This window comes from Lampetra planeri, chromosome 4 (assembly GCF_965212315.1).
Source record: "Lampetra planeri chromosome 4, kcLamPlan1.2.h2, whole genome shotgun sequence".
NCBI classification, from domain to species: domain Eukaryota; kingdom Metazoa; phylum Chordata; class Hyperoartia; order Petromyzontiformes; family Petromyzontidae; genus Lampetra; species Lampetra planeri.
This window is the reverse complement of record NC_136110.1, coordinates 12,887,721-12,904,292: the sequence shown is the minus strand read 5'-3', so window position 1 is coordinate 12,904,292 and position 16,572 is coordinate 12,887,721. Positions and strand designations below refer to the sequence as shown.

The following is a 16,572-nucleotide window of genomic DNA, read 5'->3' as shown; positions in this document are numbered from 1 at the left end:
CTCGCCCACACTTTGTGATGGCTTTGCACGATGAGAATGGTACGAATCCCAAATGTGCTCCTGATCTGGTGTGTGTACATACGCACTTGCCGCAGCGTCGGTGCTTAAGTTCTGCTGTGGCCAAAGAGATACTGTACACGTCACACACCCAGTGCAACTACTCGCAGCCAAACTATAGAGCAAATCATTAAAATACATCTCAGTGCTGTGGTTTATCAGTTGTGTTTTATTTAAAATATTTTCAAGTGCTGTGAATATACGTTTTTGTTCATTGCAGCTTTACATCATGGTGTGGATCATATGTAACATTAAAAGACAACATAAAAGGAAGTCGGTGTTAAACTAATTAACTCTTCACACACTACCCTCTCTTCTTATAGACATGACACCTTCAAATGTCAAGTTTATGTTGAGTGACCTGTTGAGAACTGAAGAGACCAGGAGAGAGTCGTTTGTAAGAGTAACCCGAGTCGCCAAAATAACCTATGCTGCTATTGGTACGACCAGCCAGGACCCTGCATTTTTCTGATTGAACAACCGACCCAGGTCACTGTCTGCAACTGAGCCTCCCCTGGTCTCTTGGGTCACGCCTGGTTGAAGGAAATAAACACGATATCAGTAAAAACGGCGTTTTTCCAATTGGCTAAGACTTCCAAGTGGCAGAAACAATTTGGAGTGTGAATGTCAGAAACGTTTGGGTAAAAAGGTCCGACCTGCGTAGCCAAATTTTGAATGTTTTACTCAAACATAACAATCCCCCGTATTGCCGTAACAGGCAAGTGCTGTTAGCAAGCAGCACCTATGAAGGCCGGCACGGCACACGAGGGGGTGGGTGGCCAGCACCACGCCTGGCCGTCTGTCCTCCTAGTGGCGATGTTTACACACCGCACCAGGTACTCATTTGAGGCTGAGTCGACCTAGGGGAGGCCCAGGACCGGTTCAGATAATCACCACTGATGTTGGCCATGAGCAGGAATCGAATTCGGGTCACCGGGTTCGTAGCGCAATGCGCGAACCACTACATTACCGCTCCCTTAGCCACAGTCTCTCTACCAACTGCTGCCATCTCCACCCTTGCCATGTTTTACCTTTGCAATGTGCTATATATATATGTTTTAACGTGCTATAGATATTTAGGGTGGAGCAGTGAACTCGGTGAACCAGAGTTAAAAGTCGCAGGAATGGTCTGGCGGGAAGTTTGGGTCAAAAACCACCAGGGCCAACGCGATGTCTCGGGATACCTTCATGCTATTGTGGATTTGCGAATGGTTTTAATTATATTTTTAACGCATATCTATTTAACAGTACCAAGTATGCATTCATATAATTGTACTCGGAAAATACAAGTCAATTGCCTCATCGTTCCCCTGCCCAGAGGGATTTTTAGTGGGGGGAAAAACGTTTTAAAAAATGTGTTTATTGAAAGTCTCTTGTTAACCACGCACGTCTTGCCAGGTGGAGGAAGGGACAAGAGCTCATCGTGTCCTCCTCCTGTGCCACTGCCTGTGGCATGAATCACATCTCACCTGCCCTTGAGATTAGGAGCATTCCCTTTAAGAGTGTGCTCCTAATCTCAGCTCGTTACCTGTAAAAAAGACACCTGGGAGCCAGAAATCTTTCTGATTGAGAGGGGGTCAAATACGTATTTCCCTCATTAAAATGCAAATCAATTGATAACATTTTTGACATGCGTTTTTCTGGATTTTGTTGTTGTTATTCTGTCTCTCACTGTTCAAATAAACCTGCCATTAAAATTATAGACTGATCATTTCTTTGTAAGTGGGCAAACGTACTAAATCAGCAGGGGATCAAATACTGTTTTCCATCACTGTACCTGGCATTTATTTGACGACTTTCTGATAGGACATGAACGCTTCCCATTCTCTTTAAAGATGTTGCCTGTATGAATCACACTTGCCTCCTAATATTAGTCAAAGGTGACCGCTTAAAAAATACTCTTTTCACCCCTAAATGGATTTTCAAAGCTCATCGTATCACTTGGAATATTTTTGGTGGGAACAAAAAACTTCGTCAGCAATTTTCTGCTTTGAATATCGGTATGCGGGTAGAGCATAGAGGTTTCCACATCTGCAGCCTACCACGTGAACGGGTATAGCTGGCAAGTACGTCTCATTCTAGATTTGAAGCTTTCGTGACTGCAAGGATTCATACTCTTAGTTTTTTCGGTAAAGTCACGTAGGTAAAAAATGAATTTTAAATTAATACAAATAAAATAAATTATTAATTTTAAATTCATTTTTTACCTACGTGACTTTACCGAAAAAATTAAGACTATGAAGTACGTCTCATGACGGTTATGTGCACGTCGCATATGAGCAAATAAACGGAACTCGGCCGAGGCTTCCTGCACGGCTCCTTGAGCTCTCACATCTTCACACTCAATTTACTCTCGGCATGAGCACAAACTCTGACAGCTCCGCGTGGTGGCATTCAGAATCACAATTCAAAACCTGCGTGGTCTAATGCAGTGTCGCGTACTGTGTCTCAGCAGTTCCTTATCCTCGCGTATGTACGTGCGTATGTATGTTGAACTTCTTTCGCACCGTATGTAGCCAACCGTGCTAATCGGAGGTTACATGTGAATCAAGCATGGCAGATCACATTGCTGTCAAATGGGTCCTTGAACGAATTGATGCAGCTTCGTATCGATTTGAGCGCTCACGTGACCGCAGTTTAAACATAGTGTACTAAAGTGGTTTTCATCTTTGCCGACGAGTGCAGAGCATGGTTCACAACACTTGGTGCTTGCGGCTTCGTGCGGCCGGCGCCTTTTCCCTGCCTTCAGCTGCGCGTTGATGCAACAGATCAATCAAGGCACTGCCCACCGCCAACCCTGCGCGCACACACGGACAGAGACAAATCACGCACAAGCATTGGAACCACCAAAACTAAATCGGAAGAAAACTATAACTTTATTTGTACCAAGCCTCCCACAAGGCCATGCGGGAGGGCGTGCGGCACAGTTTGGTGCCAGCTATCGAAGAGTGCGGTCGTGTCGCTACAGTTCTCTGCGGTGAGTACAATGTCTTTAAAAACAACGACGTTATGACTCTCTTGCATGTTTCGATATTCAGCGGTGAAGGGGAGCCACACTGCAACTTTCAGACATCTGGGAACGGTGAAATAAGGCATCTGGCACTGGAAAGTGCCGGTCACTGAGCAAGCGGTCAGTTGGTTGGCCTTAACTTCAGTTGAACAATTCAGATGAACGGCATGCAAACTTGCTGAGAACATTAGGACCAAAAGGAGCTCTAGCAGCCACAACTGTTGACAGCTGCTGCAGGATTTGCTGATGAGGAAGACTTGACCCAGTTCTAACATGCGTATGCACATGTACATTAATTGCTGTAAGTTCATGTAGGGTACAGTGTCGCTTATCCGACCTTCACAAGTCGGCCAAGACCAGTTAACCAGCTGAAATGAGTGAAGTGTTTGTGCATCGTGTAACTCATTTTTTAGAGGTGTTCACAAGTCCCACCTTTTCACTAATATTCCCATTTCTCAGTCCCCAGTGAGTTGAATATGCAACATGTACGTATGTACGTTGAACTTCCGTAGCAACCCGTTCTAATCGGAGATGCGGGGGAAGGACAACAAACTAAACACAAAAAGCAGTTCTAAAGAGATGAGTTTCCAATCTAGATGAAGGTGCATAGTGGCTTCCTAATGAAGGAAGGACGAGCATTCCAGACAGCGCATCTGAAAACGCGTGATGCAGTGACCGTCTTTGTTTGATGGCGAGCCAAAAACATTGTGTGTGTGCGCACGCTCCACAGACCCGACTGTCCAGGGGGCGGTGCATTGTTGAGTCCGTGTGGCAGCATTATAGCAATGGAGACGATGGTGGCGCGGTTGTCGGTACAAGGCTGCAGGGCGATGGGCTTTGGCAGCATCTGTTGGTGCAACAGCAGCAGTGGCATTGTCTGTCCGATTAGCACGGTAGGCTACATGTACGGTGCCAAAGAAGTTCTGTATACATTCAGCATTATAAATGTATTGCGGGAACAGTCAAGCAATTAACATCCAAGTGTCTAGGATGGCAATGCTTATTACCATGAATTTGACCTCATAATTAAGCACCGACGCTAAAATCTGTGGTGGAAGACTTTTCCAGGAGCAACTGATCAACTCATTCCACACCCTGGACGTCGCAGGGGTGTGAGAGACGAACCGGGAATGGCTCCGTGAAGGTGAGGAATGGCTCTTCCCGCAGGGGCAGCACCAGGCTGACAGAGGCAACAGGGCGGCTTCCCATCTGCTGCTTTTCACGCACCAGCATCTGGACCAGCACACACATACGCGCTCACGCTGGATCTCACCGTCACCTGTGATGACATATGCCGCTTTCGAATGTTTCCTAGGCTGTGTAGGTAGCTCCGGCACACTCCTTGGCTGCTCTGCATTCCTGTCAACCTGTATATCCCCTATGGTGTTCTTGGGAAACCCAAGAGCTGTACTTGTCTGCAATGATCTACAGGATTGTATGGCCATCGAATCATCTCGATCTTGCCTCCGCTTGGAAAAAAAATCATCACTCATGACATCTCCCTCCCACTGGCGTCAAATCAACTTTCATACATTACAAGCGGTCGACCTCAGCGTTGCGACGAAATACACGGACTTTCCTACACCTGTCTTTCCCATCTCATGTTGTGCCATCCACTCCAGAATTAATTATTTCTGTTGACATCCCCCGGGGGGGGGGGGGCCTTATACTCTCCGATGCTTTCTTTTCAAATCTCTCCTTGTCCGTCAGCTCTGCTGACTTCCGTCTTGAATGAAGTCCACGCTCGAGACTTTCCTTGTCCACTCTGTCCACAATTGGATTTTCTCTGAAAGGCCAAGCCCTGTCCAATCTCGAATTCGATGTATTTTTTTGTGCCTCCTGCTTTCCACTGTCATCTATGCCCCCACCCCCACCTGCAACCTTGATTACGCGATTTTAATCTGATTAGGATACAAGGCATATTAGCGATCAATATGCTATGAATGCATTGGATTGTAAACTGAGTAGAGAGAGGGATATGAGTAGGCACTGAATATGAAAATGAGTGACAGGGATATATCTAAATATGAACTTAAAACATAATTTTTCAAAGCCAATGCAAAACTCCATATTTGTTTGTGGTATTAATGACAATAATTTCATGCCAAAATCCTTGTCATTAAACTACCAGTGCACCACTGTTACGTGTCCACTACCTGATAAGAGCTCATACACGGTTTGAGCCAAACATCGCCGCGTGGCGACGACGATGTTGTTGTTGTTGTTGAATTCAGTTGTGACAAATCTCGTCGCCGGTCTGCTTCTTTCATATGACGGGAGGACATTGGGACGCGTCGAGTTTTGGCGATCCGCGCTCGGTGACTTCCCGAGATGCCGAGTGGGCAAATAAAGCGCCTCCCGCAACCTGTGTCAGTGCAGGGCCGGTCGATCTGTGATAAGTTCCACGCTCCGGGACTCGGGGGCCACAGTCGCACTTGGAGGTCACATCCCTCGTCGTCCGCTCGTAAAGCCGGGGGGCCGACTGCGTCATGCCCCCCCCCCACTACCGTGTCCTGTCCCTCCATGTGGAGTCTGTTGAGTGTTGTCCACTGTCTTGGAGGGAGGTCAAAGCCAGGGAACTGTGATGTTAGGTCAGCAACGAGTTGTTGGTTCTTCGTCCTACGTCCTACGATTCCATCCCACGATTCTTAAGTCACCGGTGATGAGCTGGATTGGTTTCAGTTTGATTAGTACATTGGGACGTAAAAATGATGTCTTTGTAAAAGGGACAATATTGTCGGGTCGTGGATTAATGACAACAATTTTGGCATAAATTTACCACATGGGTTAACCCAACAAATATGGATCATTTGTAAATGTTATTGTACTGTTACAACCATTTAAAAATAAATTATGTTACCAGGTAAGGCCCATTGAGCCATATAGCTATTTTTCAGAACCAACCTGGCTATCACAAATAAGAGTTAAACGAAGTGGCTTATCACGTGGAAATTGATAGCAGCCAAATACTCGTCAAAATTACATTACGCTCCTTACCAATGTAACTCCGCATGCCTGCACACATTTCATCCTTTCCCTGTATACCCAACATTCCCATCGTGGCACCTCTAATCCCCTCTCTGTTCTCAAGTTCTCCAATGGGTGTACCTCTCTCCTGTGCGATGCCCAGCAGCTGTGCTTGATCTTCCACACAACGGCTGCCAGCAGCAGCAGGGAAAGGAAGCAGCTGCAACACAACGTTTAATAATAATATTAATACGACTTTCATTTTATGCACGGCATCATTCATGACAACAGCATCCCACAACGCTGTACATTAATTTTACTGGTAGGAACCTCCTGGTTCCACCAGCCCACATGGGATTATTGTGTCCGTCCGTCGTGCATCCAAAAATGGGAGGGGTGGGGGTGGGTGGAGAGGGGAGGGTGGGGAGGGGCTAGGTGGGGTGGGTGGGGAGGGGCTAGGTGGGGAGGGGAGGGTGGGGAGGGGCTGGGTGGGGAGGGTGGGGCTGGGTGGGAGGTGGGAGGGGTGGGGCTGGGTGGGGTGGGGCTGGTCACCCCGTGGTGCCCTTATAAAACTCAACGTTTAACCTAAGCCCAACACACACACACACCAAGCGAATGAAAACACTACTACTACCAAGAAAAATAAAAAATAAATGAATAAAAAATTCAGAAATGGCACATAAACAAAAAGCACGAACAATAAAAAAGTGATCAAATCGCAGTCCCAACTTGCCAACCTCGCCCGGAAACATTCACAGGAGGAGCGGCGGTGGAGTGGCCAAAAAGTTACGACTCATTTATACCAATCGGTCAAATGTCCAATAAGCGATTTCCTATTTTTCACCGTATGCCTCGATGAAGAATAAAAAAGGCCTTTATAGTTCAGATGTGAATAAACATGAAGAGACGATCATAGGGTCACTATGGCGTGTGCGCCATCTCGGGTCACAAGCCGGAATTGGGTGTCTCGGTCTGTCTCTGGCACCGGCGAAGGTAGGGCAAGGAAGCGGGCCCTCGAGGACATGTTCCATTGACAGGTAGAGAGAGGACACGTGAGGACGTGGCCTTGGGGTGATCCCGAGAGGGCACGTGACCGGCACAGGATAGCAAAGGGGGCCCAAAAGGGGGCTTGAGAGACACGTGACACTGACCCCAAATCTTTCGGGAAAGATCCCGAGGGGGGCGTGGCCAGAGGCGGAGCGAGGCCACAGAATACTCCACGCGGTTTCATTGTGCGCATAGGTGAGGTTAAGGTCAAGTTTGTTTTGTTTTTTTACCAGGTGAGAACTCAAGAGAACATGAGTCTCACTTGCAGGTGACCTGGATCACCAAAATGACAATGTAAAAAACTATCAAAACAAAGTATAGCAGTGAAGTAGGGCAATCAAAACAAAAAAATGTCAGCCCCAGAGGGATAGCAACATGAACATACTGGAACCAAGAGCAGCTAACAGCGGTTACAAATTAAGCACGTGGCTATATGTGGCCAACAGTCATCAATATCCTTAAGTACGTATGTTGCCATTTTCGCAACTTTCATCGCCAACCGTGCTAATTTGAGGTGCAGGGGAAGGACAACACAAAGTAGTTCTCAATAAATGAGTTTTCAATCGAGATCACTTAAAAGTGCATAGCTTCCAGTGGCTTCCTAGTATTGAAAGCGCAGGATGCAGCGACCATCTTTGTTCGATGGGTCGCCAAAAGAAGCTGCGAGGATGACCGGAGTTCACGTGACGATGGTTGATGCTCCTTGTGTGCAATAAGTGTGACCTTATAATGTATTCATTCGGTAACCGGAATCCAATGCAGCTCGGCGAGCACTGAATGGGCATGGTCGGATCTTGCAGTACCCGTCACGTCTCGTACTAAATAATGTTATACATGCTGCAGCTTGCTGTTTTTACCAAATGTCCCAGAGAATAGTGAGTTGCAATAATCGAGCCTTGTCAATGCCATGCTACATGTCACCGTGTTGGCAATGCCACGACTGAAAGCAGGAGTGGCCAATGACGGCATTGACAACGCATGTCTATCCACTATATCCATGTTTATGCTAACGATGGTCGTACATTTATTGTAGTTTCTCATTAGAAACATCAGCTGGATGCCTCCTCGCAAAGTTCTGACAAATTTCAAACGATTCTCTCGTGCGGCCAGAATAACCGAGTCGCCAGAGTGCGTGTTTTACAATCACAAAGCACACACTCTGTCTCAGCTAAGGCAACACAATGTCTTTCCCAAGCCACCATCTGGTGCCGTCCACTTTCCAGAGGGTTGGTGGCCACGTGGCGCCTCACTCTGGCCTCCCACTTTGCAACGTCGGCCCCAAACTGGCAGGCTACACTCGTCTGTGAAACCTAGCGCTTTCGTTTGGGCATCGTGCTTTTATAACGGAGCGGGCACCAACTGTGATTTTTATTATTACGACTGCAGCCGCTGGCGTGGCCTGGGCTGCGTGCGAGGATGCGATGGTGGGTCGTGTCTTCGTCTGGCACCATACCTGAAGAAAGTGACGAAGAACTGAACCAGATCCATGAAGTTACTCCGTTGCGAGAAGGAAATCTGAGAGAATGGAAGTGTGCTGAATTAATAAATGAAATAACATTTTTAGTTTGTCAATCACATGTACAGTGTGTATGAATGTTGAACTTCTTTCGAACTGTACGTAGCCAACTGTGCTAGTCAAAGGTGCAGGGGAAGGACAAAGGACTGATCACAAAAAGCAGTTCTAAAAAAAATAGCTTCCAATCTCGATGATTTAAAGTGCATAGCTCCAGTGGTTTCCTAATATCAGAAGGAAGAGCATTCCAGATAGCCGCAAAAGCGTATTTGAAAGCGCGCGATGTAGTGACCATCTTTGCTTGATGGTTAGCCAAAAGCCGCTGTGAGGATGACCAGAGTTCGCGTGATGATGGTTTATGCTCCTTGACAAGATCAGCGAGATATCGTGGTTCATTTGTGGTTGCGTGGAATGAGTGTGAGTAAAACACCCCGAGTAAAACACCTTATAATGAATTCCTTCGGCAACTGGAAGCCAATGCAGCTTGGCGAGCACGAGTGGGGCACAGTCGGATCTTGCAGTACCCCGACACGGTTCGTGCCGAAAATAGTTATTCAAAAGTTCGGCCACTCTTCTGTGGATTATTATTGACAGACAGCTGTTTTATTTATTTATTTGCACCTCAACCTAAGATAACGGTGTTAAATTCGATGTTTTTCAATGCGGGCACAAACGCGAGTGGCACCTGGATGGAGATGGGGGCTGTGAAGTTGCTGACGTAGACATAGAAGGTGATGTTGGGGTTATCCTCGAAGTCGTACTGCTCGTCCGAGAAACTGTCCTCGTACTCCTTGATGTTGAAGAGAGAGACCACCACCACCTCCTCTCCGCTCTCTGTCGGAGAACAACGTGCACGAACACGCACGAGTATCCACGTGGGTAGCGCAGGTTCTCGAACGTCGAAATCGGTTTACAAACGTGGCGGTGATGAGATATTAACTGCCTCGCCTGGTACGAAGGGCGCGGATTCGATCCCGACACTGATGCCTGTATATTTGGAGTTCGCGTGTCTCTCTCCCCGTGGTCACGTGGACCTTTCACCGGGTCCTCCGGTTTTTCCCTCCACATTTGTAATGCGAGCGTAAATGGGGTTGCTGCTGGACTCTGGCCCAATCACACGACCCGGGGTATTGGGGGCGGAGCCCGGTATGGGGGGCGTGTGAGAGGGGCCACCGTTCACCTCGGCTCCAATGGGAAGCGAGGTGAATGGAGGTGGAGCCAGCAGGGCAGTATGGGAAGGCCGGATCTGACGATCCGGAAGGGAGGAATCAGGGTCACGTGGGAGAGAGGTTATAGAGGGGAGCCCGGAAGAGATCGAGGCCAGTTGATGGAGTGAAGAAGCGGGACCATGTTGGGAGGCCGCCGCGCCATCAGCCACGTGGCTGATGGGGCTTCGGCACACCGTCGGCCAGCGGTGTGCAGAGCGGGGAGGAGCGGAGCGACTAACGGGAGAGCGCGTGGGGGGCGCGCGCGAGAAGGAGCTGACGGAGGAGCGTGCGGGGCACACGAGAGGAGTGCGGGGAACGCAAGAGGAGCGTGCGTGGCACGCGAGAGGAGCGTGCGTGGCACGCGAGAGGAGCGTGCGTGGCACGCGAGAGGAGCGTGTGGGGCACGCGAGAGGAGATGCTGGTCCCTTGTCAGGACCAGCGGGGTGTGAGGACGAGTGGAGGAGCTAACAGAGGAGCGTGCGTGGCACGCGAGAGGGAGCGTGCGCGGGGCGCGCGCGAGACGACGCTGGTCCGTGGAGGAGACCAGTGGGGTGCGGAGAAAAACCTGAATAAAAGACAAGCGGAGACCAGCAGTGCCTGACGGAGTCTTTTATTACACATTTATAAACGTGCGTTTAGAGTATTTGGCTGCAATCCATTTTCACGCAATAAACCACTTTGTTGAGCTATCAGTTTTGGGCCAAGTCGCTTCTGAAAAAGAACTATATAACTAACTACCAGGCCTTCCCTGGTAAAATAAAAAAAAGAGTTTTCAAGAAATAGTTTTAAATAAAGTAATACCCCGATTTATGTCTCCCCATTTTACGTCATTTCTCAAATACGTCGTCACTTTATTAACACTGCTACCCGATTTTCGTTGCCTCAACCCGCACAGGATCATCGTCCGTCCTTATCTCGTTATCCGTCGCCTCTCAGCCTTCGTCTCCACCACCTACGCTGTAAATCCCTTTGATTTAAGTCATTTCAATATTCATTGGCACATCTTTCACGTAAACCAGGGTGATACAGTAGACAAATAACTATAATATATAAACACTCAGTGGGAAACGCGTAACAAGGGAGAGCGTGCGTGATGCAGAACCCTCAAAGGGTAGAACAAAAAAAATTGTTAAGGTTCAGCCCTGCAATTGCTCTGCTCACACAACTGCTATAGAGCAAATTCTCCTCTGCATTGGGGCTTCTCTTCCACATTGACCAGACGTATTTGAATGGATCACATAAAAGGTGAGGCCTACCAATATTTTACCCCTCCACACACGCGACCGGCCAATTGATTGACTTGATGAATCCATTTAGACTGCTGGGTGGATGGAGGCGATGGTGTTAGGGGAGGGGCGGGTGGGGGCGGTATGACGATGTTGCGGACAATCTGGCACGGGGTTACGTACTTTGTAAAAAAAACTATTTTTTTAAACCTCTGAGGAAGACGGAATTACGTGGGGGTCATTCTACTCCCCACTGCTCAACCCTCCTGGAAAGTAATCCCTTCTGACGTTCACACAAACGTACGAACAGTGCACGGCGATCTTACCGGAGGAACGCGAGGACCACGTGATGTTGAGGTTGAAGCTCTTCGATGCATTGATAAACATGTCCATGTCTCGGTTCTGCCCAGCAATGAGATGAGATCACAACTATAGCACAGTATTTCCTTCATACCAAAAATCCAGGTAGACTTAGACATTAACAAATACTCTCAAACGCATCTACGTAAAATTGTATCATTATTTAAACTTGTTACAATCTTGTAGTAGTAGGTTTTTACCCTTTCAACTGGTACAAAAACTGACACCTTTATACAAGGCATCATGTTTGCAATAACCACAACACAAGCAGCCAAAATGCAAACAAAAAGAAACAACTCTGATAATGATAATGATATGCACTGTCCTTGAAGTTGCTACAATCTTCTTCGCAGGGCTTAAGTTCAAGTCGGATATGTCAGAGTCAGAAACCCATAAAAAATGTGTATGCCCAGTGGCACAAAGATCCCCCATATAGCTTTCACAGACTGTAAGGGAAAGTGCTGTTCGCGAGCACTTACGAAGGACGGCACGGCACACGAGTGAGTGGGTGGCCAGCACCACGCCCAGCCGCCTTTGTCTCCCCAGCGACAATGTTTACACATCGCACCAGATACTCATTTGAGGCTGAGTCGACCTAGGGGAGGCCCAGGACCGGTTCAGATAATCGTCACCGGTGTTGGTGGCCATGAGCGGGAATCGAACGCGTGTCGCCGGGTTCGTAGCGCAGCGTAGCGCTAACCGCCGCACCACCACTCACCACCCGGTGGGACACCAAAATCCACCCACACACGTCTCATGACTCCCGCGGCCGCTCGTCATGTTGCCACCTCCAGTCTTGCTCACGACCAGCAACATATTCCGTGGGAATTTAAGCCCAGTTTTTTGGGTAATCTTTACACGTCTAAAGCATTGTTTGAGGAAACCCATTTTAGCAATATGTTCCTTGAAAGAAATCCCAGAGTTTCAGTAAAGCCATCGAGATGATAATCATTGTTACAAACGGCAATGCGTATTGTGTGGCGAGCTCTCTCGCGGCAGCAGAGCTGTGGACGCACCTCATCGGGGTTAGCCTTGAAGTTGATAGCGGTGTAATGGCTGTCTTCCTCCAGAGAGAGGCTGAATGTGAACTGATAGTCGACCATTAGATTGTCTGTAACATGGGGCACAGACACGCTGTTGTAACGCACAGTGCACGCACGTGTGCTTGCAGGCAGACCGTCGTACGTTAACAAAGAGAGTTTATGAAGCGCCGAAGCATGGGAAGGCCTGAACCGCACAGAAAAGCACCGATGATCTCAACGTCCATTAATGACGGTCTACATTTCCAGGGCAGAACGGATGAATTCATGCCACGCTCCTTGCACGAAATACTGTTCACGTTTAAATAAGTTTATTCATAACACAAACGTAAAGCCAAAATGTACATGTATACGATATCAACGTCATTTGCTCATTCAGCCCAATGTCACCAACATCACCTCACCTCACTATTGCTTCAGTGATATCCTGCAACTGTTGTGCATTAAACACCCATCTCTTATATTTTCCCTGGGCTCCAATTTAAATACAGTACTGATATCCGTATATTCTCCCGTTACAACAAAGGGCAAAACTAACTTGAGGCTGTCCATTCACTCACCCCACAGGTCACGTGACGCCATTTAAGTTCAAAAAAATATTTATTGGGGCTCAGCGGTAGCGCATTAGCTGGAAAGCCGCCCTGGTTAATACCGCGGGTGTATTAACCATACAAATGGAGTTCTGTCTGCTTCACCTACGATTAGTACGGTTTGGCTATGTATGGTGCAAAAGAAATTCCACATGCATGTATTCACAGTGGACGTTCAAGGTCCCCTGACGTCATAAAAAACACAGGCCATCGTGTGCTGGCGTCATGGTCCAAATTGAACAAATGACGCTGCAGATCACTTAAATGGGATTACACATCGTAGCAGCATCGCTCCATATTGGCAGACGATGCCTGTTTGTAAAATATAACGCCTTCGTAAATAGCCCTGCGCCATTATGAGAACGGTGCGAATAGTAAATGCACTAAAATTGTATCGTGAGCTAATATTATGATTGTTTCGTAGATAAGAGTTCACAAATTTCCAGTGCCCTATTTTTGTTTTCCATTTACTGTTAATTTGGCCATGTCCTTGTAAGTATTCTCATAGCTGTCAACCCACACGATTTACCTGTATTCTTGTACAGGGAAATTGAGTTTTCAAGCCCATACAGCGTACAGCTGTTTCAATATGGACAAAAAAAATTGTTTCTCCCTTATGATGAGACTTTGCAGGATGAACGTTGAGATGTATAAGGGGCACGGGGTGATGAATAAAGTCTGAATTGGTCCGTAAGAAGGTAGGGCACTGACAAGGGGTTGACAGGGATGTAGTCGACACACATCGCTGGGTTCGACAGCAGGTCACGGAGCGAGTACTCACAGTAGCAGGTTCCCTTCAGGGAATTGCCCAGGTAGCGGTTCTCCGTCTCACACCTGGGTAAACAAACAACAAGTCGCCATCACTCTGAGGTGCTTTTAAATTTGAACAACTCCCCCTCTCCGCCTCAAATCACTGCACCTTATTGAATTTAATGATGACGTCACCCTGCTGCTGCTGCTCTATTTAAGACCGGGAGCAAGAGGAGAGCCTCACCATTCTGGCAAATCGCCCGATGAAGCTGGATGTAATTACCAGCAAAACGTCGTACTCAAATTTTAAATGATGTTGATTCGCTCTTCAACACACCGGTGGGCTAAAGAAGTGAATTATTTTGTCCTTTGTAAACGTGACACATGTTTTACTGTTTGGCCGTGTCGGGTGGTGGAGGGTTACGACACATTTATAAATAACGCGATCTAACCCAAAAACCTTTATTATGAACTCTGAGATGTTGATAGTGCGACGATACACGTGGTGAGATTATCCAAGCGCCAGAGGAGAAAAGGGGACATCATGTGGTGGTTGTTGGGCAGTCGGTTGAGAATGCACACTGTTGAAGAGGGATGTTTGTTGGAAGAGAATAAGGTTATAACATGAAAGCTATATATAATAAACACATTAAAGGCGTTTGCAGGCAATGATCGACACTTGGGTGATGCTGAGCAGGTGTGTGGCAAGCCATTGAATAAATGGTAGAGGCACGATGTGGTCTTTTTCAGGCGGTTAAACAAACCAAGAATTTGTGTTCATGTGTGCGTGAAGGTGCAATAGTGCGATTGTGTGAATACACGTACACTTCACACTGGTCTCCACGGATGCCTTTGGTGGTACAGAAGCACTTCCCCGTCAGTGGGTTGCAGTTGGTCGCATGACCATTGCAAAAACACTCTGCAAGAACAATATCGGCATCGTCAGCATCGCCATTATCATCACCACTATGTCCACACCATTCACTCCGCAAGCGTGGAGTGCATGGAATCAGAAGAAAAACTAAAATAAAATAACTTTATCGGTACCAGGGCTCCCTCAAGGCCATGCGTGCGGGTGTGTGACAAAGTTTGGTGTTAGCTATCATAGAGTGTGGTCGTGTCGCTACATTTCTCTGCAGTGAGAACAATGTCTTTAAAAACAAGGGTGCTACGCTTCCCTAAATAAAATGAACGCTGACCATTTGCGTGTTCCGAGATTCAGCGGTTGAACGAGACCCTCCCTGCAACTTGCAGACGTCTCGGAACGGAAAAGGGTTAATTAATTATCATTATCCTTGTCTGTAGCAGTAGTACTAATGTAGTGGTGATACGCGCTGGGTGTATATGTCGTGTGCCAGCGCGTATGTACGGGTGTGTGTGTGGTGACGCGCGCTGACGGGGAGGAGCAGGCGTCAGTGCGCGGGTGGGGGTAGTGCTGCTGATTGGCTGTGTGCCGGTGACGCGCCCAGAGGGAGTGATCGGGTAGCAGCGCGGTGTGATTGGTCGGGGAGTGGAAACACGCGCTGAGCGGAACCGGATCGTAGGGATAGCGCGTGGGGATTGGGTAACTGAGGAGCGGTGCCGACGTTGAGGTCCGCATCCGCTCCGTCTCCCGGGAAGAAGGGGTATATAAGGTGATGCACAGAGGAGCAGGGGCAGAAGTGGAACCATCTAAGAAAGGAAGACGAAGGTGCAGAGATAGAGCCCGGAGAGGAGAGTAATGGAGAGTAATGGAGAGTAGAGGAGAGTAAGGTATAAGTGTGTAGCCAGCGAGAGAGAACGGTCTACACGAGCTGAGTAATGTATAGTGTGTAGCCAGCGAGAGAGAACGGTCTACACGAGCTGAGTAATGTATAGTGTGTAGCCAGCGAGAGAGAACGGTCTACACGAGCTGAGTAATGTATAGTGTGTAGCCAGCGAGAGAGAACGGTCTACACGAGCTGAGTAACGTATAGTGTGTAGCCAGCGAGAGAGAACGGTCTACACGAGCTGAGTAATGTATAGTGTGTAGCCAGCGAGAGAGAACGGTCTACACGAGCCGAGTATGCATACGGTGTAGCCAGAGAGAGAGGAAGGTCTACACGAGCCGAGTATGCATACGGTGTAGCCAGAGAGAGATATGCAAAGTCTACACGAGGCGAGTGGAGAGTGTAGCAGAGGCGCAGAGTCTACACGAGGCGAGAGAGGAGTGTAGCCGAGGCGCGGAGTCTACACGAGGCACAGAGAGCCGGCAGCACAGAATCCAGAGTCAAGAGAAGCGCATTGTGAAGAAGAGAGGCCACGCGTTGTATTGTTACAAGTCAAGATTTAATAAAAGAAGTGTGTTCCCGTCAAGGAGTTTCCTGCCGTCATTTTCCAATACTTCATCTGGCGTCAGAAGTGAAACGGGCTTCCAAGTATGGAGACGAGGAAGACCCGTAGGACCCACGGGATTGACCGCGAGGAAGACCTGGACGACTCGGGGCCGCTGGTGGCGGGGGGTGAGGAAGAGGACTTGCCCACGCTGCAGGGTCCGTCGACGGCGCCGGCCGAGCGACCGGGGACAGACGCCGGGCTTCGTGAGGCGCACTCCCGACTGGCGGAGCTGCTGCTCGCCGCCGCGTCCATCTTGGCGGAGATCAGCTCGTCGGGAGGAGCGGGGACGGTGGGGGACATTTTACAAGGTCGCCCCGCAGATTCCCGCCAAAACGAATGGGGGATTCCCGCCATTGCGCCTGGGCCTACTTTTGGCGGGAACGGCGAGCGCCACGTGGTGGTGGGTTCCCAAGCGCGCGCATCGACGTCATCAGCGCGCGAGGGGGTCC

At 48.4% G+C, this 16,572-nt stretch overlaps 1 protein-coding gene across 2 annotated transcripts in view; it reads right to left on the bottom strand.

Moving 5' to 3' along the window:
• Nucleotides 1-206: 206 nt before the first annotated feature.
• Nucleotides 207-16,572, bottom strand: part of LOC144717714 (attractin-like protein 1) — a 57,724-nt gene continuing 41,358 nt past the window's right edge. For both annotated transcript variants that reach the window (XM_078593300.1, XM_078593301.1), the window contains exons 20-29: nt 14,594-14,687; nt 13,800-13,852; nt 12,405-12,499; nt 11,355-11,430; nt 9,280-9,428; nt 8,535-8,596; nt 6,176-6,254; nt 4,193-4,300; nt 3,800-3,914; nt 207-2,854 (exon numbers count right to left, since the gene is read on the bottom strand). In XM_078593300.1, coding sequence (XP_078449426.1) covers nt 2,751-2,854; nt 3,800-3,914; nt 4,193-4,300; nt 6,176-6,254; nt 8,535-8,596; nt 9,280-9,428; nt 11,355-11,430; nt 12,405-12,499; nt 13,800-13,852; nt 14,594-14,687 — 935 coding nt within the window. In that variant the 3' untranslated portion in view covers nt 207-2,750. The remainder of the gene's footprint in view (nt 2,855-3,799; nt 3,915-4,192; nt 4,301-6,175; nt 6,255-8,534; nt 8,597-9,279; nt 9,429-11,354; nt 11,431-12,404; nt 12,500-13,799; nt 13,853-14,593; nt 14,688-16,572) is intronic.